At 40.9% G+C, this 24,620-nt stretch overlaps 1 protein-coding gene across 1 annotated transcript in view; it reads right to left on the bottom strand.

Moving 5' to 3' along the window:
- The window catches only part of SCUBE1 (signal peptide, CUB domain, EGF-like 1), a gene marked incomplete at its 5' end in the record, with an annotated part of 73,202 nt that overhangs the window by 27,145 nt on the left and 21,437 nt on the right, over nucleotides 1-24,620 (bottom strand). Inside the window, one exon of the mRNA XM_010287310.1 lies at nucleotides 2,457-2,573. Coding sequence (XP_010285612.1) covers nucleotides 2,457-2,573 — 117 coding nt within the window. The remainder of the gene's footprint in view (nucleotides 1-2,456; nucleotides 2,574-24,620) is intronic.

Raw genomic sequence — 24,620 nt, 5'->3', positions numbered from 1 at the left:
ACATACATACATAAAGTCATTAAGGAATTAACAGTGAAACTGAAGATCAGTCTCTTCACACCTCACATAGCATAGGTCCCCAAAACTTTCAGACTCTGATGTTGCTTTCAAGAACTGCCCTCAAGTGGAGTCTTTTTCCAAACTCTTTCCTTAGATGGACTCCTATTTATCTTCCTGCCTGCCTCTATGTCCTGGTTTCAGCCAGGATAGAGCTGGTTTTCTTCACAAGCCAGTGCGAGACTGTGTTTTGGATTTGGGATGAGAAACTGTTGATAATGTGCTGATGTTTTGGGTTGCTGCTGAGCAGCCAAGGACAGTCCAGCTTCTTGTGCTGGCCTGCCAGCGAGTAGGCTGGGGGTGCACGGGGAGCTGGGAGGGGGCACAGCCGGGACAGCTGACCCAGGCTGGCCAAAGAGATATTCCCTACCATACGACGTCATGCCCAGTACATAAACTGGAGTTGGCCGGGGGGGGGGGGAAATCGCTGCTCGGGGACGGGCTGTCGATCACGGGGTGGTGAGCAATTGCTGTATTGGGCATCACTTGTTCTTGTACATTCCTTTGTTGGTATTATCATTGTTGTTTCCTTCTTTTTTTCTGTCCTATTAAACCGTGTTTATCTCAACCCACGAGTTTTTTCCCAATTCTCTTCCCCGTCCCACTGCGGGAGGGGGAGTGAGCGAGCGGCTGCGTGGTGCTTAGCTGCCGGCTGGGGCTAAACCACGACACTCTACCACACAGCGGATTCATTTGTTACTTCTCCTCCTCTATACAAGAGGTGCCAGCATAAACCTCCTACACCTTTCTCCCGAAGAGAAGCCAGTCAGAGGTACCATTAGCAGCCTCTCATGTTACCCCTACAAAATCAGGTGAACTCAGCACTTGGACAGAAGTGAGGGGCTAGCATCTGTTTCTACTACATCAGCTTGCATGGCACAAACCGAATCACATGGGAACAGAAACAGCATGAACCTTTAACTGGCTCTTTTTGGCTCAGTCTGTAGCATGATTTACTTGGGAATATAGCGGACAATGTACATAACACATACATCTATAATATATACTGCAATGCCCGCTCCACAAATTAAGAGCTGTTAGGGCCCGACACTGTTCTCAGCAATTCCTCTAGCATGCTTCCCCTGCACTAAGTTTGACTCAGATCAGAACCTGGCCTGAATACATGGATTTTGTAGATTTAAAGTCAGGGCTTTGTTTCTAGTATGATGCAAGCTTTACTTAGTTTGTATCTTGAATAACTGGAATAATTAAATCATTAACTGTGAACCATCTTTTAAGTAAACAAATCCATTTAGTTTTACATTAAAAAATGTAAATGTAAAAAAATGGAGGGTTTCTTTTGTGTCGGTATTTTCTAACAAGTAATTTAGATTCAGGGCTTTCAGGTTTTATTATAATTTTCTCTTTTCAGTTTTGTTTGTGTAATGCTGACCTGATTGGTTAAAAGCATAATTCAGACTTAATACACTTAATAAATTCCTCAAAAACCTTTTTGCTCTCCTCTGACTGGTGTTCTGAACACAGTCAAAACCTACCTCACTTATTAAACATTCAAGCAGGAGACCACAGTGATACCTGGGGGTGTTAGCCAGGCTGGGGGCAGGCAGTCTCATGCTGTGATACCCCGGCAAACATTGGACTCGATCTGGCTGCTCCGAAATTCTCCTGCCTTGATCAAGTAGAGGTTGAACCTCTAATTTGGTCACTGTGGTAATACTGCCCTATGATGCACTTAAAAAATATCCCTCACCTGGATAACCAAACTTTATAGCACCAATTCTTCCCAGCTATGCCAAAAAGTTGAAGAGCTGAAGCAGCTCCACCGAAGATGGGAAGAAGGTCCCCCACAGCCTTCCGTTATGATTTTCACAGGCACATTATGTCACAGTCTGGTAAGGACAAATACCAATAGAGCCAAAACTTGTGAACTTTGTAAAACTGATGTTCTTCTCCTATTCTCTTTGCTGCCCATCATTTGAAGCCTTTCTTCTGTAAACACAATTGTGACTAACCTCACTCCTGTGGAGGTACAGATTGGCACCCTGTGCTTGTAAACTCTGTAAGGAAGGTGACCCTGTACAGTGCGATGAACCCCAGCCACGAGGCTGCTTTGAGATGGTGGTGGAAGAACGGCTGCAACCATGCAGCAGTGGATGCAAGTGCCACAGCCACAGGCTTCTCGTCTATACTGAGGCTGCTGTGTACCACCATCAAAAAGCGCAACCACATTGGTTTTTATTTATATTCTTCTCCTGGGAATGTTTAAGTTTGAGATGCTGAAATTTTAGTTGCACCCAGTTCGTGCTATTTTAGCTTTCCTTTAACTTCATTGGTTTATCTTTTCCAGTTCTAACACATTCAGCTAAAAAAATGTGTGGCTCAGGAAACAGTTCACAAAGCAAACGAGCAAACAGATACACAAAACTCAGTTTCCAAACCTCCACAGTGCGTCAGTCCGTACAAGGTGTAGCCTTTATGGCAGAGACATTCAAAGCTTCCAGGGTAGTTGATGCAGGTGTGATCACAGGTCCTTTCGAAGGAACATTCATCTATATCTGAATTTGTAGAAAAAAGCATTAAGAAATTAGAATTCAGTTAAACTGAATGACTGGAATTTCACATTCAATTGCAACATCTTGTTAACTAATAAACTAGCAGATTCCACCCCAGGTAAAATCTCAATAAAACATCGGTCTTATTTCTCTAATGCCTTATAAAGAAAGGTACACGGAGAAAGGTAAGAAAAGATAATTTAAGGAAAAAACATGAAGACGGTATTACGTATGTTCACCATTAGATGGCAATCTTTAACTTCTGATCATATTTTCCCAGCCGGGCTGTAGAGGTAATTAAGGTTTCGGGGGGTTAGTGACACAGTGGAAAAAAGTTTTGCGTTGAATCAAGTCCTTCCTTCTTTCATTGACCGTTCCTCTGACACCTGACCCACCAGGACAGGGAGTCACTCGCAGAACTCCGCTCTGCCTCAGCAAGACAGTGCACAGCGGCAAGGGGGTGAGCAAAACACTGCCTGAGAATAAGCCAGTGTCAGGAATGGATGGGCTGCACCTAAGACATGGGAAATCTTAGTCCAAAGCCCACATTCTACCTAATTCAAGAAAATTTGACCTCTTCCCCTTAAAAAAGTCAGGCATCTGTAATTATCACTGCTCACTAATGTGAAACCCTTATCTATATAGTCTCTTCCATCCAGCAGCCTATGAAGAAAGCAATTATCAGCACGTTGCTTCAAAGATAGTACAAAGGTTTTGCTGAGCAGGGTGACATAAAGGTTTATTTGACAACAGTCATCACAGAGTGCATGTGCTGAAAACCATTACATTAAAGGTACTTTAAATAGCAATGTTTGCAAAACAACAGCACTTTTGAGTGAATTTTATCCTCAGATAATTGGTTTTCCTAGAATCCTCTTCAGTGATTAATTTTCTTCTGTTAAAAGGTCAGTGAAATTAATACAATGGCATTATTTAAGAGTGGTAATTTCAAGAAAAATCACACTCCTCTAGTATTTCTGAAGCATAAATGAATGGAATAGTATTCCTTTAATAGCTTGCACACTTTCTAAAGTTGCTTCTTAAGAACATAGCCTGAGCAGCACCGTTGCTATATATAACTTGGACTTTCATATTGTACATGCTTAGAAAGATGTGGGTGCTTGAAAAAACGTGGAAATTCACAAATACTTAGGGGTGTGCTACCCAATTCCTATATTTAAGTATCGTTTATATAGTTTTGAAGTTTAATGAAACACTCTGGGCCTCATCATGCTATTATAAATACAAATACTTAACTTCAAGATATATAAAATTAAGATTTTGTGTATGTGTACACAAACCCAAAATCTGCACAAATTTAGAATGTTGAAAACAGCTCTATTTTATATCATCTCCAGTTCTAAGTGTTTCAAAAGAGAATTCACACTGTGGAAAGCAACTGTTTGGGCAAATGCGTAACGTAAAATGAAATACACATGGTGACGAAAACTCTGTGCTATCCGGTTTTGTGCGTGCATCACGATCACTTGTTATGATCAAGTAGCAAAGAACGGATAACTGAGATTTTATCTTTTTTACATGTATTACATTTTTAATGCATTTTCCTATGCATTTTAAAATATCGTTATTTGAGTTCTGAAAGTAATTTCTTTTTAAGGTTTCCTTTAGTGTTGGAAATATGCAGCTTTTGAATACGCACACATCACAAATTTTTTCAGTTTTCTCTAAATAAATACATGAAGCAAAATCATTTGGGAACGAGCACTACAGTTACAGTTTTAAAGGATTTTTAATGCATAAGAAGCCAAATCATACATCATGGTTTCATTCATGTGTATCCTCGTTCGCTATATGGTATTGCAGGGAATTTACAAAAGCTGTTCGTTTTCTGGCCTCTGACTTACCTTGGAAGGCTCCTTTTCAAAAATAATTTCATATTTCTCAACAGTGATCTTATCCCGGACTAGTTTAGTTGATGGGCTTTATGCATTGCTTTCACACTTACCGCCTTGTGTTGCTACACAATCTGGCTTAGGCCTTTACAGGTTTTTCTTCACATTAAGCAGCTTGCACGTCCCTCTTTGCCCGTGGAAACAACAGTCTGCCTAATAACGTAACCAGTCATCTGCTTGCCAAGTAACAGGCACTCACGATGGACAAATGCATTTCTATTACACTAAATATCAGCTACTCATAAACTTAGATTGCTTACACTGGCTGGCAGAGACGCTGAAACAAACACTTTTATTATAATACAAAGACCGCTATTAAAAGCTTTTTCGCCATTTAAACCCCTCATCCCACCTCCTGCTGCTGTTCTCCTAAATTTGACCTCTGCTGAATTGGGCATCTTGCCTTGACTGATCGAACGTGGAAAGCCTCCACGCAGATTTTTCCTTGCTTAACAAGCCCCTTGGCCCCTCTCCTCCTTGCCTGCCGAGGGCAGGGTGCTGCCTCGCCGAGCTTTCCACAGCGCCCCGTCTGCAGAATCACCAGTGCCCTGAGGAATTCGGCACTGGTCATAGAAAAGGGAAAAATATGCACCACATGCTCGTCACTAAAAGCAGCTGGTGGTGTGATACAGGATGCTGAAATCCTCTCATGCCTTCTTTTTTTTTTTTTTGTTCTGTTATCCCCTGGCTCCCAGAAACTTTGAAGTTGGCCTTCACACCTTTGTGGTGCTCCACAATACTTCACCTTTACCCTGAAAGGATGTGCTTATTTCCCACCACCCTCTCGATACAGGTATATCTCATAAGAGACTGAGGAGCAGGGAGTTACACCTGGTTTTCACCTTCACAGCCCTGGGTTTCAAATCCTGCTTACCACACAAGTGGGAGCGAACGTAGGTATCTACTGTCTCCTCTGTACAAACACTAACTACACAATTTGCTAGTATTATCTATTGAAGGGAAACCCAAAAATACCAAAGGAGAGATGTGGCAGGTTACAGCTAGAGAACTGAGAAAAATACTTTCTCTTTCAGTTTTGTGGTGCCCCCCCAAATACATGTACACACACATTTTTGTATTGGGTCGCTCTAGATTTTCCCCCCTCACACACACCAAAATAAATACTGAGAAATTAATTTTCTCGGTCTGAGGTGCTCTTAAAATGATTTAATAGTTATTTAAATTAAGTTTTTGAACTGTTTTAGCGTGAAAAGTCAAAATGTTTTGTTTTCAAGGAACACTGCAGTGGAAAACTTCAATTTAAGGTTGAAGTTTCTATCCTACTTTTAGTTGAAATTGGCATGAATTCACAAATAGTTCAAGCTGTCTCAGAACATTTCAGATTTGCTAATGCACTTCGACATCAAACACATTCTTTTTACTTTCACTTAGTCAAAAATGCATCTCACATTCACCATGGTAATCAGCATACGCAGTTGTGTCATTTCAGCACATTGACATCTTCACAGCTTAGCTGTTTGAAGCTTACAGGAACTGTGGGGCTAAATTAATCTCTGGTAGTAGAAGTCCAGTTTCCTGCCAGAGGCAGGTTTTTTTAGGCTTACTAATGGTAGCATATAAACTCTAAGATGAGGAACTCCCTACTTCACAGCAGACGACTGTGGAAGTGCCCAGATCAGGGGTTGGAGCAGACAACCTCCAGAGGTGCCTTCCAACCTCCATCACTGATTCATGGGCACACTGGCTGTCCCAGCCCTCTCCAAAGGCACTCCCTCTACGGTGGCCTGTGCTGCTGAGCGCTCTCTGTCCAGTCACTGTTTCCATGGCATCAAGGCATCATCTCAGGCTGAATAAAGTCCAATATCTCTTCTATCAATCCATGTTCTCATCTCCAAAGAGAATGTTTGGACAGTGGAAGCACTCCTTTATTTTTGCCTAGAAGGGATTCAACTCAAAGAGATTGTTCAATGGTTTAATAAAAGAGCGGGATTTCCCTGTGTTTTTGAGGGAAGCAGTTGTTGCCAGTGGTGGTCATGCTTGATAATATTAGTTTGCCTCTGTTCCTATTATTTCAAGTCAACGTTTGGATTTTATTATTGATTTTTCAATCATACTTTGCTTTTTTTTTTTAGTTCATGCTTTCATGCATTAAGCGATCACATAATGGTCCTTACTTTTCTTGAATATAAAGTTTGTTAGTGGGTGTCAGATTGTCAGTACTGGAAAGTACAGTCTTCCATCTATCTCCAGAAGGGAGCTACCACAGATCAAATTCCTTCTAAGTTTCCTCACACAGATGTGTCTCAAAGGTGACCTGAGGGAGCAGGGAGAAAGCGGCTCATTGTCCATGCTCATTCAAGTCCCTGCCCTTTCCACTGATGCTGCCAGTAGACTCCCAATTACAGTAGCACCAATTGTTCTGGTGGTTTGTGTGATGTGGGCATTGACTCGTTTGCGGATGTAGAGTGCAGGGCACCAAGAAGCCATCACACAGTAATGATTTTTTTTCTAAGTCTGAAATTGAGCTGGATTCCTACCAGCAGCTCTGAAGTGAAAGGTTCTTTTTGGTACTCGGTTTCCAGTCCTCAAATGCTGTCCCCTACATTCTTGATTGTCATCGCTTTCTTCTCTAAAATAAAATTCAGAGTAACTAAAAGAAACCAATGATCAGGAAATTAAAGTGTAATGCAGGACATTTCCACAAAGCATTAGCACTGCAAGCAAGCAGCTCAACACTAATCATTTACATGCTGGTAAATGGCACTGTTTAAATAGAGATGTTTTGAGGACTGCAAACTGATGCAGAAACTGCTATGACTCCCTGACAGAATGTACACATGCAAAATTCACTCACACAGAGGTACAGATATGATTTGGGGATTGTGGTTATAGAACTGAACAATTCAAAGGCCAGTTTGCCCAATCTCACATTAAACTTTTACTGCAAAAATAAGGATTTCCCCCTCTCTTTCTTCCTTAATATAATTTTGTTTGTTAATAACAAGCGAAGAAACTGGTTAGAGAAAACTAATGGTCATCACCACAGCTTTTGTCTGAGACATACATTAAGCAACTGGGTTAATTTATGAAACTGGCACTCTCCTTCCAAAACACATGCCGCATGTGAAGCTTGAATAAGATTTGGTCTTGCTGCTTGACATATTTTTCATGTGGTCTGAAAATAAACATGGCAAGGGGCGGTCACTGTTATTTGATGGTGCTATTTGTATTGCAGAGAACTAGACAGGAAGGGCTCAGAAACAATCAATAAAAGCTATAACAGGGATTTGGGACAGACTGCAGACTGTAATGATTCGGGACACTGTGAGCAGAGAACCCATCTCATATTTGATTTGTATGTATTCAGTGAAGCAAGGCATGAAGTATACACTAGATCACTGCATATATGCAAAACGTACACATTAAATTTCAATATACTATTTAAAATAGAAATAAAATAGAGAATAAATACTTTTTGCTTAGAAATGGAAAATAAAACAAAAAGAAAAGGAAGTATGTATCTCTGCTATCAATGCCTTCATCAGTAGAAGTGACTCATGACACCCTGAATGCCGGTAGATCACTTCAGCCAAAAAACAGTCACAATTTACAGTAATACTTTGAGGTGCTTTCACAGTCATGACTCCAGACACTCTCAATCCTTCCAGTTAGTATACCTTCCTTATGGCAGCAAAGATTTATATATATTTCATAACTGCTGCCCAGGATGCTGTGAAGAATGTACACAGCAAAGAATCTGTGGTTTTCAGATTCATGCATTAGTAGTGTTTGACGCCCAGGCTAGAAGTGATGGCCCCAGTGTCCCACCGCGTTGTGCACAGCAAAGCCACTGCTCAGTACAGTCGGGTTATCACCTAACGTGGTCACACTCTCCTGATGCAATACATAGTTTTATTTTGGCTGTCTCCCACACCCTTGATTTATTTTTAATGCCCCAGCCAAATGCAGACTCAGTGTGCAGTACCCCACTCAACTGATCATGCACACAAGCCAAAGTCAAGGCTAGGCAGAACGTTTTGCGTTCACATTTCTCAGCTTCCAAGTCATCGGCTCCTCTGAGAAACAGAGCCTTTCCTTTTTCTCATTCATTAAGCACACATACATAGAAACTCTAAAGAAGTGTTACATGATGTTTTTAAAATAAACACTAATGCTTTTTTATATGTATTTTGGCTGAAAGTTATTTTCTGTCTTCCCCCCCGCTCCCCTGCGATTTCTGCGGGGAACTGATACCACCCATGTAATGTTGTTCACCTTACAGCCTAGCCAGTGTGGTTTCCAACAATATTTGATAGACATTAGGGAAACCACATATCTTAATCTGAGTGGTTGCTGGACCATGGGGAGTCATGATTCAAGCTATGTTCTCCAACAAATGCTGTTTTAAATTCAGTATTAGGAAAGGTATTATTTTGCTACAGCAGCCATATGATGGGGTTTCCACCACATCTCACATTTTCTGATCCACAGTGACTTACCCCCTTTCACAGTTAGTAAAAATGCATCCTCCATCTGAGAATGTAACTCTCTAACACACACCCAGCACTGACCAGAAGGAATGGCTTATAGCTAACTTCTCCTCATGTTTCAAAGTCTACAATAATAAAACCGATGAAGAGGAAGCACGGAAAGATGTAGTAATATATAAACATTCTACTTCATTACCTTCCCACCAAGTGCTTCTGGAGCAGGCTAACACAAAGTGGCAGGGGGAAGCCATAATCCCAAACTTTTAAAAGTAATTGGAAAACCACACCCATTTAGACTTCCCACTGACTTGCAATCAGGTCAACTTGTTGCTGAGACTTAATTGTTAATAACATACTAATGATCTGCATTAAAAACAGATCTGGTATTAATTGCTATACTTTTAATGCAAATGTAAATGCCTAAGTAGCACAGTCACAACTTGTATTTCAGGAATTTAAGTGGGAAACTCTCCATTGTGACTAAAGTTGACTTGGACCAGAGCATTTATTTATTTAAGAACTTTATTGCTCACAGTTAACTATGTGATTAGTGAAGACCAAATGTAACACACTAATCAGGGAATGAAAGACTTCTGAAGGAAATTGATTCTGCTCACAAGGAAATGTGCTTTTTATTAGAGATGATTTGTTCTTAGAATGTGAAGTGGTAGTAAAACAAATAAATGTATATAAACTGTGAAAGAAACCTGCAAAATATACTGGAGACAGAGGCAATAAGTAATTAGAAACCTGTGACTTATTATGTAAGCATCCCACAGAGGAGGTATTTCAAGAATTGAGCAGTACAAAATGAAATTACTATTACTCAGCTTCAGGGACAGGCACACAGTAGCCGTCAGTGACAGATTCTGCAGAATCTTTGGTTCACATCAACTCTAATACAAGTAAGCCCACAGTTCCGTCATTATTTAGACATGCTGCCATGGTTCAGTTTAGGAACAGAAATTTGCTTGTAGCAAATTAGAGCTAATCTAGTTTCCCCAGACCAGACAAAGCATTTAATTATACCCGTGATTCACTCGTACCAAACAGTATGTCTCTGATCTCTAGCAACAGATTTAGGCAGTAATGCCATAAGCAGGACCATGTCTCAGTGTACATGGGAGCCACAGAAATCAGTGAGGACCTGCAGTGGCACCAGGGTCATGCAGATGTGCCTCCAGTCACATTCCCACTGCAGGAAGCTGGGCTCAAGTTAGCTTCTGCTCTGCAACCCGCTGAAGGTACTTGTGCCCCACAGGGCAATACTTTCTAGTATGGCAGTGGTTTAACACAGACTTCAGTAATTAGAACACATTCTTTCCTCTGCATTCAACAGATTGAAGTGAGTGCTTTCTTGGAAGCTATTTGGCAGCCCGAGCTTCTGCCACAGCAGTAGGGTCTCCATGGACCTTGAGCCTTGCAGATCTTCCAGGCTGGCTAAGCAAGAAAGCAGTGCTCTGCCGAACAGCCAAATGCCCTGGAATATGCAACTAGGTCACAGTTTTCACTTGTTTTATCCAGCATGGTATGCAATGCCATATGGTGTGGGAATCCCATCCCTTCCAATCCATAGCTGTAAAAAGTACTACTAGCGTTATCACCTACCTAGTTCTGCCTCCTGGTCTCAGTATCCTTTTATGTATTAAGTTTTTATGCAACAGCTTGTCTTCATCTTCCTTCCAGCCTATCTGTACCCATAATAAGTTTAATAACCTCATATCTCTGTTCTTGAGGCTCTCAAGCTGCGCATCACCACTCTTCAGAGAGGCCACGTCTTTCTCTGTACGGTACTAAATGTGGTATTAACATTCTATAGCTCTTGTGCAAGTGCAGTTTAGGGAGACACAGTTGTCTCTATTGTTTATCATTATGGTCTGATGATTTTAGATACTCTTATTTTATCTGGCCATCACTGATTTCTCCTTTCTCTGTGTTCTCACACTTCTGCTACATGTCCAAAGTTGAATGATGTTTTCCAAGTCCTAGCAGTGTGGACAGAAACTGCATGTTTATTTCGATAGAAGTAGTATATTTAATGCCAGCAAGATGACCATACTCATTTACTCTGGCCTCCTGCACTTAAGCAGCCTCTAGCATTCTGCTTGGTAACCTCCAAAAGCATCTCTGTTCCAGAAAGGATTGTCTAGGTGTTTTCCTGGGCTGATATATTAAGTCTTCCCCATCAGTTCGATTTTTAGAGTTCAAATTGGTGTAATCCTTTTTAATTGCTAAGTTTGGTACAAGCTGAATAATTTCTCTTAAAAGAGTGTGATGCATACCCAACCTTTCCAGGAATCAGCAGGTACCTTTTGATATATTTCTCATAGTATTTTATTGGGTCTGACGTTACATACAAGAAAGCAGGATCCCAATTACATAGTTCCTTTGGGCTGGCTGGCTGGCTCTATTAATTTATATCACCAGAACAGCTCAGTTCAGAGGACAGTAATCTTTCATTGGCCCCTTCAGTGGTTAGAGGAACTGCAGTAGTCAGATCCTTCTTTGATGCTATGCGCCAAGGGGACAACTCTTAACCCAACAAACTCATCACCCTCATTATCATCAGAGGAACTAGTTTCCCACTGTTTACCTAGCAGTTACAGCAAAGGGAACTGCCCTTGGGAAGAACAAGAGAGTACATTTGGGAGAATCTTTAAAGGCAAATGGCAACTCATTTTCTTTATCTCTGCTATCAGACCTTACCAAAAGAGACCAGTTGCACTTTATGGGAACCATTGTGCTACCTCTGGGATTTGAAAACAGAAGGAAAGCAGGTTAAAAAACTAGCCTTGGCAATAAAATTTTAGGCCTAAACTGTTTGCCCCTTCTATAGAGTAAATACAATCCTTTCTTTAGGAACTCTTCCAAGGGAGTTTTATGTGATCTCACGTACCAACAAATTAATTTTCCCTTCTCTTTTCAGTTTCTTTCAAAGATTTCCTATTTAATTTTCTTCCACACAAAGTCCACAAGCTCATACTCTTCCATAAGCTTCCCTCAGGGCTTCCTCAGAGTCTGCAAAAATAGGGTTGCAGAACGACATCTTAATGCAGTAAATACCTAGTCCCTATGTGTTCCCCTTAACGCATGTGCCAAGTCAACTGACCACCATACATTCCTCTTCCCGTCAGCACTGCGGAGCCAATTCTGCTCCCACTCAGTGAGTATGGTTTTGTTCTGCCCCATGCATCAGCTATGGAACTATTCACTTGCTTTTGGATCACCAAAAGCTTTGCCTGAGGGATTGGGAAGATTTATGGCTTTGGATGGAAACTGCAGAATTTGGCAATTTCAGCCAGGCAAAAATTGGCAGCTAACTTTGGGGTCTTTGGGGGTATCTTTGACTATAGTTGGTGGGATTTGGCCCAAGGTTTTTTACATTTCTACAATAAAATACATCATCATCATCACCACCACCATTATTATTACATTATTATTTCTCTGCTGTTTGGCAAAGAAAAAGGTTTTCAACATTTTTCCTCTGCAGCATTATGAAGGATTCCACCACCTTCTTTTTTCTGCAAGCAGCAGCAAACTAAAAAAAACAGAATAATGGTAGAGGATTACCTGATAAATTCCCTTTTTGGCAGATAATAATTTCTTCTAATATTTTTAACACGGTTGTGCAAAACTACTTGCTAAACCTCAGTACTGCAAGGAGAGCTGGACAACAGCAGTGGCAGGTTTTGCCCATGGGACTGCTGAGGCGGAAAATGTGCCCAGCCTCGGCAGGGCCAAGCCAAGCTTCCTTCTTCCTCCGTTTCTTCAGCTGAGCTGGACTGCTCAGCAGTTCTGAATTTGGGCAGCTGTCCTAGCAGAGAGAGGAATGAGAAAATCGATGCTGGGTCCTGAGGCTTTCTGAGTGGCAGATAGCAGTACATTTCCTATCTAATGAGATAAGCTTGTTTCTTCTGTGCAGACACTTCACTTTGTCACTCACATCAGGAAACACATCCAGAACTCTCCCTAGCCTAATGCTCCCCAATGCCTCTGGCCATATTTCAACCAACCCTGCCATGGCTTCTGCCCCAGTTTGTGAAATCACTTGACAGATAACCTTAGTCAACCTGGTGTGCAATTTAATGACCAGCTGCACCAGATGGGCGAGCTTCTGGTGTTGGGGAGAGGCCACAGATCTGTGCTGCGGCTGAGGACAGATCACCGCCTGCGAGCCTGCACTCCGAAGTGCCTCTTCATATGGCCATGTGGCACCCTCTGTCCGTCCTCTCCATACAGACACCCTCTAGACACCCTCAGATTGAGTATTCACGTACTCCAACAGAAGAAACTTTAGGGATACCCATTTGCTCTCAGGTAGGGGAAAGGGGCAGAGAGGGCAGAAGAACCCTCAGCTAGGGGAAGTCTCCCCAAAGGGTTTGCAGAGAGACGCGCCAATCACCAGAGACAGCTCTGCAGATACTTTCAAATAGAGATGTTAAAAAAAGAAAGGAATTATTTTTGCAGGTAAGAAAGTTTGCTGGGTCTCTTGTGGAATACAAAACCCCTCTACTAATAACTGGACACAATGGTATAAAACGAGTAAGTCACAGACACAAGGGAGCCAAGGGAGGTGTTCTATAAACGTATTTGGAAAGGAAGATTTCAAGTCATTACTGGTTTTCGCTGTTGAACAATTTCACACTTGGCCTCACCATAAGCTCATGGCAGTTGTTCTCATATTACTTTTCTTCCTTACTGTTATCCATGTGAATAACAATTTTTAAAAGGACTTCTACAGGATTTTTAAAAGATTTAAGAATGCGGTGTAGGGATCTGAACCTGAGTAAAGCACTGCTATCTTCCAAATACAACCAAAGCTAACAGTATAAAAAATGCATAAGTATATTGAACAGTATTGTTCACTTTTAGAACCTATTACTTGTAAAATCAATAGGAAATGAGTTGAGCTAAGCACTTTGTCAGATCACAGTTTTTTCCTAAGGGCTACAAAATCTAACTCCTATTGGGTAAGGAAGGGCTGGAACTGCTTGGTGAAAGGCCATGTGCCAAAGAAAGTCTAAGTACGTTTGCAACATTTCAGTGATGGCAAATCAGAAAAAGGTCAACATAGCTGTGATAAATGAGCCTGACTTAAAACTGTGCTTCCAAATGCTTAGCCTGGAGAATGAAAGTGCGACTACCATCGATGGTATTTGTGATAAGTCAAATCTGTTATGTATGCTTGCACCAGCGAAGTTGTAGCACAATGCACACCATGATGTATAGCTCTCGATGACAGCTCTTCTCAGTGCCCTGTATGAGCACTTTGGTGATCAGTCTGTGCGACCACATCTTCATTTTTATGCATATGCTAACAAACGCATTGCTCTGCAGATGTGGGGGACTACCATCCATGACGCATCTCTGACATTACTTTTATTTGCTTCCCACATTTTGTACAGGTTGTGTTTGGCAGAAGATTTTGAAACAGAATTATATGTGGTATGAAAATAAAGTTCCCCTTGAGACAACTGGCTTGTATGGGTATTTCTACATGTGACAATTGGACACAATCACTTAGTGGCAACACAAGGGCCTCCAAGCTTTGGCGGCTGAATCTGCTGGGTTACGAGGTGAAAGAGAAAGAGGCACAGAGACAAGAAAGGCAAAAGGCTAAGTCTCTGTGTGATGAAGATCTTGAAATTGGAGACTGAAGTTGTGTCAATGCTTAGACTGTCTGTAGACTTCCCAGACATTACCCTTGCTCTTGGGTCTATGCTTACCTGTCCTAGCTCTTTCTCACCCCTCCCACCCCTCTCCATTACATGAGGGCTTTGTTGTGCTCAGTCTCCTCTATTAATCTGAGGAACCCAGCAGGAGGCAATTGGCTTTGGCTCCTATTACGTTTATCCTCTTACCATTGTTTTGCTAGGACAATCTAAAACGCAATTAGAGTCAATACTTTCCCAACATTTTTTAAGAAAACAAAGTACTTTCATCAAAACATTGCCAAGATTTATAAGCAAACGTATCCTTTTCCAAAATCAATCATTTTCCAAGGCAAAGGCAAGTTGAGTTGTCTACTGCTATTATGGCAATAAAATATGTTACTACTTCAAATGCTTGGGGTAGGAGAAGTCATATATCAAGAGTAGAAGTGCATTAAAAGAAACTTCAGGCAGGTTTATTTGTTTCCTACAAACATAAACATGTTTAGTAGTCTGCACTCTGCTCAAGCCACTATTTACACAGCAGCTCTGTAAGAACAGCTTAAGAGCCTGATGAGACAACATAAAAAAGACTTTTTATCTCTCTCTATCAAACAAGGAATATTCCCTCTATCCTGCAATGCATTTGATTTTTAGATGTATTTCCGAAGAGGAAACTGTTCTCTTTGCTAATGGTGTTGGTCTCTATTGCCCTTTGGTAGGAGCTGCTAATGAGACTTCTTGAACGAACAAGGGACTAATCCGGGTGAAAATGTGCCTAGTGTTATTTGATGGTGCTGAAAGAGCAAGTACAACAACACTGTTTCAGTTTTCAACTGAAAACTCAAATGCACCACTTCCCCTTACCTTCCATGGACCTGACTCTGCATTCCCAGCTTACTTCAAGCTCTTACTGAAGTCAGTGGCCACTGAATACACACAAGAATTGCTGTTCTCTGGCTCTGCTTGACAGGCTTGTTTAAAAACTCTGCCCAGAAAGTCTGGCCTCCATGGAGTCGAGAAACAGCAGGTATCCCTCCAAAAACACTAACAGAAATGCTTTGCAAATATGCATCAAAAAAACTCCACCCAGCAAAACCCCAGAAGATACTCCTCCATTCCGCTGCCTCTTAGTATTTGAGCTTAGATTTTTATTTTCATCTAACCTGTCTTAACTAAGGCCTCACCTCTAAGTTACCAAAACAAGTAATAGCAGTTCATAACATGGCTACTGGAAGAAAATCAACACCCCTTTGCGTCAATAGGTTAGGCTTTTATTCTCATTAGAACAAAATAAACACAACAGGGCACTTTAAAAAGGCCCAGAAAGGTAGATGCAAGCACAGGAAAACTAAACTTTTGTGAACATTTGGGATAGGGTTGTCATTTTATTGCAATTCTGTATAGCACTTAGTGTAAAGGATATCTGACCTTAATCAAGGTGATCAAATGATTGAACACAGTAATATGGCATTATCTCAATGTGCACCACTGCATCAGTGGAGAATACATATACATATAGTCTTTCTCTGGTTCTCTTTAAAAACAATTCCTATTGAATTACAGCTTTCAGCCCTATTTATCAACAGATTATTGTTTGTGGAAGAATGCTACCTTCCTGCTCAAACTATTCCAAGGCTGACTCATATCCTGGTAATTCATTAATACATAACATGATTCTAGTCCAGTAAAATCACTTCTGCACTGTACACATCATAAGTCCTACAGCATCAACTGAAAAATATATCTCAAATTCTCTTTCTAAATACTAATGGAACGTTTTGCTTGGCTTCCCACACACATCATCAAGGGGAGGGGGCCAGACAGAACTGTAAAAAGCAATTTGATAGCAGTATACTTTATAGAGTTTAACATAGGAATAGAAGAGCTACAATACTGAATGAGACCTGAGGTCAAACTAATCTAGTGTCTTACTTCCAACAGTAGCCCGTGTCAGAAGCTTCATGGGAAAATAGAGGTGGAATAATCTGTCCCATCGCCACATTAGGTCTCATCCCATTAGAAACTGATTTAAAGCCTAGATTGTGAAGTTGAATATTCCTTCCAAGGAGCAGCAACCAAAGAAAATTCACCTTTAACTTACGATAACACTGTGCTGCAGACAGGAGAACTGGAGTTGGGGGAACGTATTTGTTTTCATGTTTCAGCAGACTTAATTGCTACAACCAACATGGGAGATACTATCACTTGGCAAACAAACTTGTACTGGCTAGAGCTGTTTTTACTTCATGCCTGGGGCATTTATTGTTTCTGGGTATGATCTTGCAACCCATTTTTTCTCACAGAGGCAGACTGTACCACTATTCCCAGTCTCACTGACACCAAGAGTAAGCACCATGTGTAACAGAAAGGGTTTGAGAAGTATTCTTTTTATTGACAGTGTAACACGTTGCTTCCCAGTGGAGTATTTTTTTAACCTGATGCTAGAAGCAATATGGTGCTTGTCATAAGCAAGATATTTTTGTAAGGCTCGGTGATACAGAAAGCCTTAGAGAAAATCTGCATAGGGAATGAACATCATCAGTGACAGGGAAATCATCTTGAATTTTCTTTCTGTGAGCTCGTCTGATTTCCACAAGCAGCTTCCAATATCTCCTCCAGAGCACCACTGATTCTCACTGGTTCTTGAGCTACTAGCAGCTGAACTAGCACTGCTGTTTATATACCAAATGTCCACACAATTAAACATACTGGGCCAGACTCAGCTGGACTGGCTGAAAATCAGCCTATATCAAGTCAGTGTATTTTATATCTTACAGCATGCCTATCTGATGGGGAGTGCATCAAGGCAAAATGACTCTCCCTTTGTGATTTGTATCACACAAATGAGTTGATAGGGGAATGGCTTGAGTCCCTTCATCCCTCTCCCTCTCATTAGTCACCCTGCACTGGCACTAGCTCACCCTGCTCAAGTGGTGTGAGATAATAAGGACCAGCAGGTTCCCTCAGTGTGATAGCACTGTAACTCTGCTGACTACAGTAGCCTTCTTCCTGACATAAGTGACAGCAAAACGAAGCCCTGGATATTTTCTTTGACTGCTGAAGACCTCAAATTTACAGCAAATATATGTGCAAACTCAGGCAAAAGTCAGCGAGGGGACTTGCAGGCCTGCTTGCTCCTCATTATAGACAGCAAATGTTCTCTGGGATCCCGGCTGCTACCTCACTGGCAGGGACACCGGCAGCAGCACCCTAATGGCTTCATTATGCAGCACCCGCTACACTTCAGTCCTGACCATGAGGGTAACAAGCTCAGTGAGAGGTTTGTGTGGGTTCAGGCAAAAACATATTTTAAATATGAAGAAAAAACCCCACACCAAGCAGTAAAATTTCTGCTGGTGTCCTCTTTATGCCGTCTCACCTGGCTGTGAAGCTATGTTACAAGTACCCCAGAAAGAAAGGGAAGGCTAAATAATGTTGCTTTTATTGAACATTTGTTCCTTTTAGTTATTTAATGGGGAGAAAATTAAAGAGAAGAGGTAGACCAACAGCAAAACTTTCCAGTATTTTTCACTGGAAAGTTGGCCAAACCATAATGTTGACGCATTGAATCTGAGGAGTCTGGGCCTCATCCGTTGTCCTTCAAACTAACTTAACACAAAACATTAGTTCTAGCACTGATACGGCTTAGCTGAAGGGTTTAATCAGTCTCTTTACTGCTGTATGGTGCAGCTGTACCCATTTAACATTTCTCACAGCTCACTGCCTCTGGGACGGCACTAAGGTATACTCAGCTATAACTCAGAGCAAGAAGAGTTGGGGGAGTAGCAGTAAAATAATAAGATAGCTTGGCTTGGCTGGGAGAGTCATGATATAAAATTCCTCTGTCCTGGTATTCCAAGGAATTTTCTCACGATTTTAAAACTGGGACACAGGACATGGGATTCTGCCTGTCCTCCATTTTCACAATGCAATGAAAGATAGAGAGGGACAGATGCTCCAGCCCTGACCTCTATTGATACATTTAGTTAAGTAATTTAAGATGGGTGACTGTGTCCTGTGTATATAAATCAATGCCGGGGGGTATCTGCATCCTGACACCTTCACCAGGTTTTGTGACTGGGATGAGGCCAGTTGCTTACTGGGTTACATGATCAAATGTGGGTGACAGGTCACTGTCATGTAACCCAAGGGTGTAAAGCTCTTTGGCCCCTTTTTTATTTTTTAATTTGGTCACTCTATGTCAAAGGAGCCTGGTGATTCAGTGCTGCTGGTGTGGATGCACTGATTTATTTGGGATTAAACTGGTCCTGTACAGCCATATTTATCGTCAATGGTTCCATACAGAAGAGTATAGTGACATCTTTGTAGCTAATCTTTGTGGGCTTCTTTAGGCCAAAAATAATTCCCACAAACACTTTCTATCTGTCCTCCCCTGTATGATTAATCCCTCATTTCATACCCATTTTCAAAATGGAGATACCATGCTGGGAGATTTGAATCTTGCCCTTGGAAGGCTAATAGTGCATATTTTGTAAAAGTAAGTGAAAAGGTGGATGTTATGAGAGGGGATTACATATCCAGTTAATATGGCAATTTTTCAAGACTAGGCCTATAGGATCCTTGGATCATAGACAGTTACTGTATTTTTCAAGGTGCTATTTTTCTTTCTTTCATTCTGGAATGAAAGAAGGCTTCGCTTGACAATTATGCATTGAGAGCCCTCTAAAGCATCCCTCTACCAACAGATCGATCATAGGGTCAGCTAGGTCTCACCACATCAAATTCTCTGGAATGAAGACCTATTTGGCAGTAAAGAAAGGTCAGTCTCTCATTTAACGGTATTATTTTAGGATTGCATGGATTACGGTTCTGTGGTGCAGTAGGTTAACATGGAAAGCCTGAGGCTGGTTTCAAATCTTATTTCAGATCATAAGTAAAAACCAGTTGCTGACGGCAAGAGTTGGGAGGTATCGCGAAACTTGCTACACTCATCAGGTCTGCTCAGAGACAACCTGAGAAACAAAAAACCAGAGCTGGACAAGGTTTGAGGTGTTTTGCAGGTCAGCATTGCAATATGCTGGCAGAGTTACTACGAAAACTGCCTCAATATCTGCTCACAGTATCCTTGGCTCTAGCCATTACTTCCAGTTGCTCCACTCCATGAGCACCAAGTTTTTGAGGAACCCTTGTCTGGAAATGAAGCTGAGGAGAGAGGAAGAGAGGATACAGCGGGGCATATATGAAACACATTTGTTTTAAAAGAGAGAAAGAAAAGTCCGAATACACAGTTGTGATAGTGGATATGCTCATGTCTTTCTCTTGTAATGAGAGAAAAAAACACCTCAAATCAGCTAGACTTGGACTTCTGTTGGATAGCTTTGTAGTGTTAAAAAACCCCAAACCTCTAGCAAAATGTGCCCACAGAAAATCACTAAAGGGAAAATTCAATATATCATGAAGCTAGGGGGGCAAATTCTGTTTGGGATTCCCTGTTGTATAAACCTGCATCACTGAATTTCCTTTGGACAGACACCAGTACTACTAACAGCAGAGTTTAAGGCCCTGTATTTCAGCATCTAGTTACAAAAGTGTCAATCACATTTGTTTAAAATCTTGTAGTAAGGTAGTAAAGAATAACCAACAGTCAAACAGGCAATAATCAAAGCAAATACAAAATACTGTCACCTACTGTATGTGAACACATGGCCTTAAAGAAGCCCTGAAAATGCCAGACAGCCCATGCAGGTATTCCACGTGACTCAGAGGTACTTTCACCTGGTGGACAATCATCTTTTTTTACAGTGGCTGTATCAATTCAAATGGTTGGTGAAAAGGCTATTTGGGCAAACCGCATTATGGCTGAACATCACGTCTGTGGGATCTAGCAATCTTCAAGCCTCACTTAAGCCCTCTTTGGAAGCTGTGAGTGGACTAGAATGATGCAAAAGCCTTGAATCTAACTGCCCTCTGCAAAAGTCTCAATTTCTCAGCATAGGAGGATTTGGCTCTGTTTTGGACAGAAGTGAAGAGGGGTAGAGGGTGAGAGTATAGATTTAACAGGCTGAAGTATTACATGTTGATCACTGGATGTTCCCACTAAAAGCACTTTTTTTCTGAATGTAACTCATCTTTCCAACTCTACCACTCCCTGGAGAGAGTTACGACAAACGTGTGTGCTATGTCGCCTTGTCCTGCTTTGCAAAAAGCAATTTCTATAGCAGGAAGAGAAAATAATTTACGATAGAATTTCACACATTTTTCTGGGAGCTTAATGAAGCTTGAACTTGAGTGGAGCAGAGAGAGTGCTTATTGTTGAATTTTTTTCGAGATCACTGCACAACAAACAGAAACTGAATAAGCAATTAAGTTAAGTGGCTTTAATACTCATTGGCTGAGGATTAAGGTAATTATGTCTGCGCTTACACACATTCATTGCAGCTTTAAACAGTCTTGCTTGCTGTTTTGTTGCTGATGTGGTTCTAAAACTAATCTGAGTTGTTGTCCTGCTGTTAATTACTACAAAGGTTAAAAACACAAGCTCTCCTTGCTATAAATATAGCTATATTATTTGTATTACATGCTCAAAGGAGATGCAGGCCTCTTTTGCTAGTTTTATACGAACAAATCCAACCATTTCTTCCTGTATCAAAGAATGTACAATACCTTAGACTTAAGGGATCTGTTAAAATAATGCACAATAGATGGGTTTGGTATTGTCATACGGTGATTTCACCATTAAAGGAGGAAAAAAAATCTATTTTTAAGTTTGCATGAAGAGAAACTCTGGGAAAGTAGTATCAGTCTCCACAATATCACTGGCAGGGCAGTGTGGATTCTTCACCTTCTGGGTTACAAATAAGTTTCCTTTTAAATGGCTGGAATGCAGGGGAAGGGAAAGGAAGGGAAACCCCCTACATTCTCCTTGTCTAACAAGGAGCTACAGCGTGAGAACCACTCCCTAGCAGAAGTAATCTGTGATTGACAATGGCTTTCTTTGCAGCCAGGGCTAAAAATGGTTTAGCTGTAAACAGACAAATGCAGAACATTTTAATGCCCTTTACAAATGAAAGGGCTGCTTACACAAGCAGTCTACATGCAGGGTGGCTAGCTAGTGGCACCAAGTGAGCAGCCAGGCTTCAGAGTTCCTGAAAACTGATGAATTTTCATATCAGGGTATGAGCATGAGCACAGGAGAAAAAAAAATTCTTGTAATGGACTGATTCGCAGAGGGCAGATTCACAAAAACTGGAGGTTTATTCTCCAGACTGTCCAGGCATTCATATGTGTGATCTTAAGCAAGCTGCTGTATTTGGTTTCACTATTCCTGCATGAAAAACTGAGTTAAATATTTTCCTCTTGACAGAGAGGATGAATGTGTATAAGGCACTTGGTACGATGGGGTAGGAGCTCTGCAAACAACCAGAACAAAGTCTGAGACTTTGATACAATTTCCCTGCCATCTTCAAGTCACCTCTGATGTCTACAATGAAAGAGTATCAAGGAAATGAGGTGAGATGAGACAACCTCAGAATTTCACAGAGAATATGAAGGAACTTTTTTACTAAAACATGTAAAATTGCCTTATGCTGAAGTTAATGATCATATGAAGAAAGTTATGCAGCAACAGCTTACTTGTGTTTTTCAACAGTTTGAAAAATGTTGCTAGCATGAACTGTATCTCCCTGGCTTTGTTCTTCTTCCCCAGTTCTTTCCTGTCATTCAGATACAGCCACGGACTTATCCAGGGATTCTGCAGGCTGTAAAAGGGCAAGCTTACCAGCTGTTTCCATGGGCATTTTGCCTAAGGTTAGCAGAATCTGTTCCTTGATGTTAGTGATGAACTGATTTGGAGATAAACTCCCTATACACTGGGGAGGCCACCTGAACTAAATAGGACTTAGCCCCAAACAATGTAGACCTCTGAGGTCCTAAATGAGTATTTGGTAAACACGTTGATTCGTAATTGAAAGAAATCTTTGTTTTACAAATGAAAACCAGGGGAGAAAGGCAATGTTGACAGCAAGATTGTAAGTCATAGAAACTCTATTATGACTCAAAACAACAAATGTAGCATGAACAATGGCATCTTTCATAAATACAAATTAGATTTTTCTATTTCATGCATTGGAAAGGCTAATATGCCCAAAATAAATTTCCCTGAATCTCCCAGTAAGGTTCTATGGTCAGTGTTGACTGGCTGTTACAAAAAAAAAAGGGTGGATGATTTATATTCCAGCAGAGTCACTAACGCCAAACCACATTTTTCTGTCAGACCTGACATTAATAACTATAACCACTTCCACTAACTATATTCTTTTTGCAGAGAAAGAAGCAAAGTACAGGTGATTCATATATCAGTGGTTTCTTGATCTATATTCACTTACCTTTTTATTAGCAGGCCTACTGACTGCACGAGTCATCAGTTATCACCTTATGCACCAGACAGGAACTAAATTATCACAGTGCTCCTTCCACAAAGCAGGCATCATACCATGTTAGCTGTAATCAGTATCTGGGGCCCAAATACTTCAGATTCAAACAGGAAATAACTTTGTCCTCCCCATTTCACGATATGAAGAAGCAGCGTCTCTAGGACTGGAGGAACTTCTCCAGCCCAACAATTCTCAGGGCTTGCACTAATCTGTTACAGCAACAGATAAGCTACAGTTGATGAATCAAAGTACCACGTAGAGGCAGACAGAGTGCCTGCCCTTGCTCACTGACAATGGAAAAAGTAAGATGGACAGATCATGTTTGTATTTCCGTGTCTGATCACACAAGGGAGAGGAGATCAGCTACTGCTTCACTCCTTGCATGGTATGTACTGTTACCGGCAATTCACTCATTCAGTAGCCCAGGCACATGACGAAACAAAACTCAGTTGAACAACATTTACAGAGCTGCTTCTAGTTTTTAATTATCATGATAGATATCTAATTATTTATAGGTAGCTTTCAAAGCCTATTACTAAGACTTTGCATAATGAACAAATAAATTTTGCACCAGCTCTTGCCTAACAAGAATGCAGGGCTTGACTTTTCGTTTGAGTTTTTCGCTGGTGTAATTACAATGACTTCAGTGGTGAAACCTCTGACTGATATCACAGTGAGAGCATGTCACAACATGTGAAATTCATGAACCGGAAAGTATTCCTATCTCTAAATACATCATGAAGAGAACATTTTAACATTTTGTCCCTATTTTTAGCAGGTACGTCAAAACCTGACAACTTACCGTTGTCTGACATGATCCTACAATGTTATTTCTGCCTTGTCATGTGGCACTAACTGTGCCACTCTCAGCTCTTCCCATCCCATCCCGGCTTGAAACCAACCTTGCACTGACTCCTTTGTGTCTAATCACACAGGCAGCGTGGAGCAGGCTTCTGAGATGATGGAAGTACCAATGAGATGCAATGGAAAACTTTTTGAATGACATATGTTTCTTCAGACCTTGGTTTCTCTTTTGCTGATGAACAAAGAAGCTCTAAAATACTGATGTTGTTTTGGACTTCATAACTTTTACGTGTTCAAAACCCATGCAAATATTTACGTATTAATAAAAAGGCAATTCCTGCACAAAATTTTAATTGAATATGTCCTCCTTCCCCTTCTCTCTCTACTGATGCATGCTCATCTTTCTAGCCTTTTCGAGGAGGCTTTTAAATGGTAAAGTTACAGAGCCTTAATGCTTGAAATGTCATTTCTCCAAAAGTACATGGTTAGTACTTAAGTTGAAAATGGTTATGCACTTAATTAGTCATAGAATATATAACATCATATGACTTAGATAAAAAACACGACATGCACAGCAAACAATATAAAACACACTTCATTTCAATTCTCCTCCATAACACCTCCATTATCCCTCCATAAACAAATTCTGTCAAGCAAAGTGAGCTCACAAATTAGACTTTTTTGTCAGTTTAAATGTTGCAAATGCTCTATTCCAGTAAGTTACTCCAAATGACTCTGGTGTAAATAAGATAACCCTCTGTCCCATGAAGATCATAGCAAATTAGAGGATTTGAACATGAGGCTCTTTGCCTGAGCCTATTCCCCTACACCACAT

This window comes from Phaethon lepturus, unplaced genomic scaffold, assembly GCF_000687285.1.
Source record: "Phaethon lepturus isolate BGI_N335 unplaced genomic scaffold, ASM68728v1 scaffold11635, whole genome shotgun sequence".
NCBI lineage: Eukaryota > Metazoa > Chordata > Aves > Phaethontiformes > Phaethontidae > Phaethon > Phaethon lepturus.
Note: the sequence above shows the minus strand (reverse complement) of the source record. Positions and strands in the feature narration are given on the sequence as shown.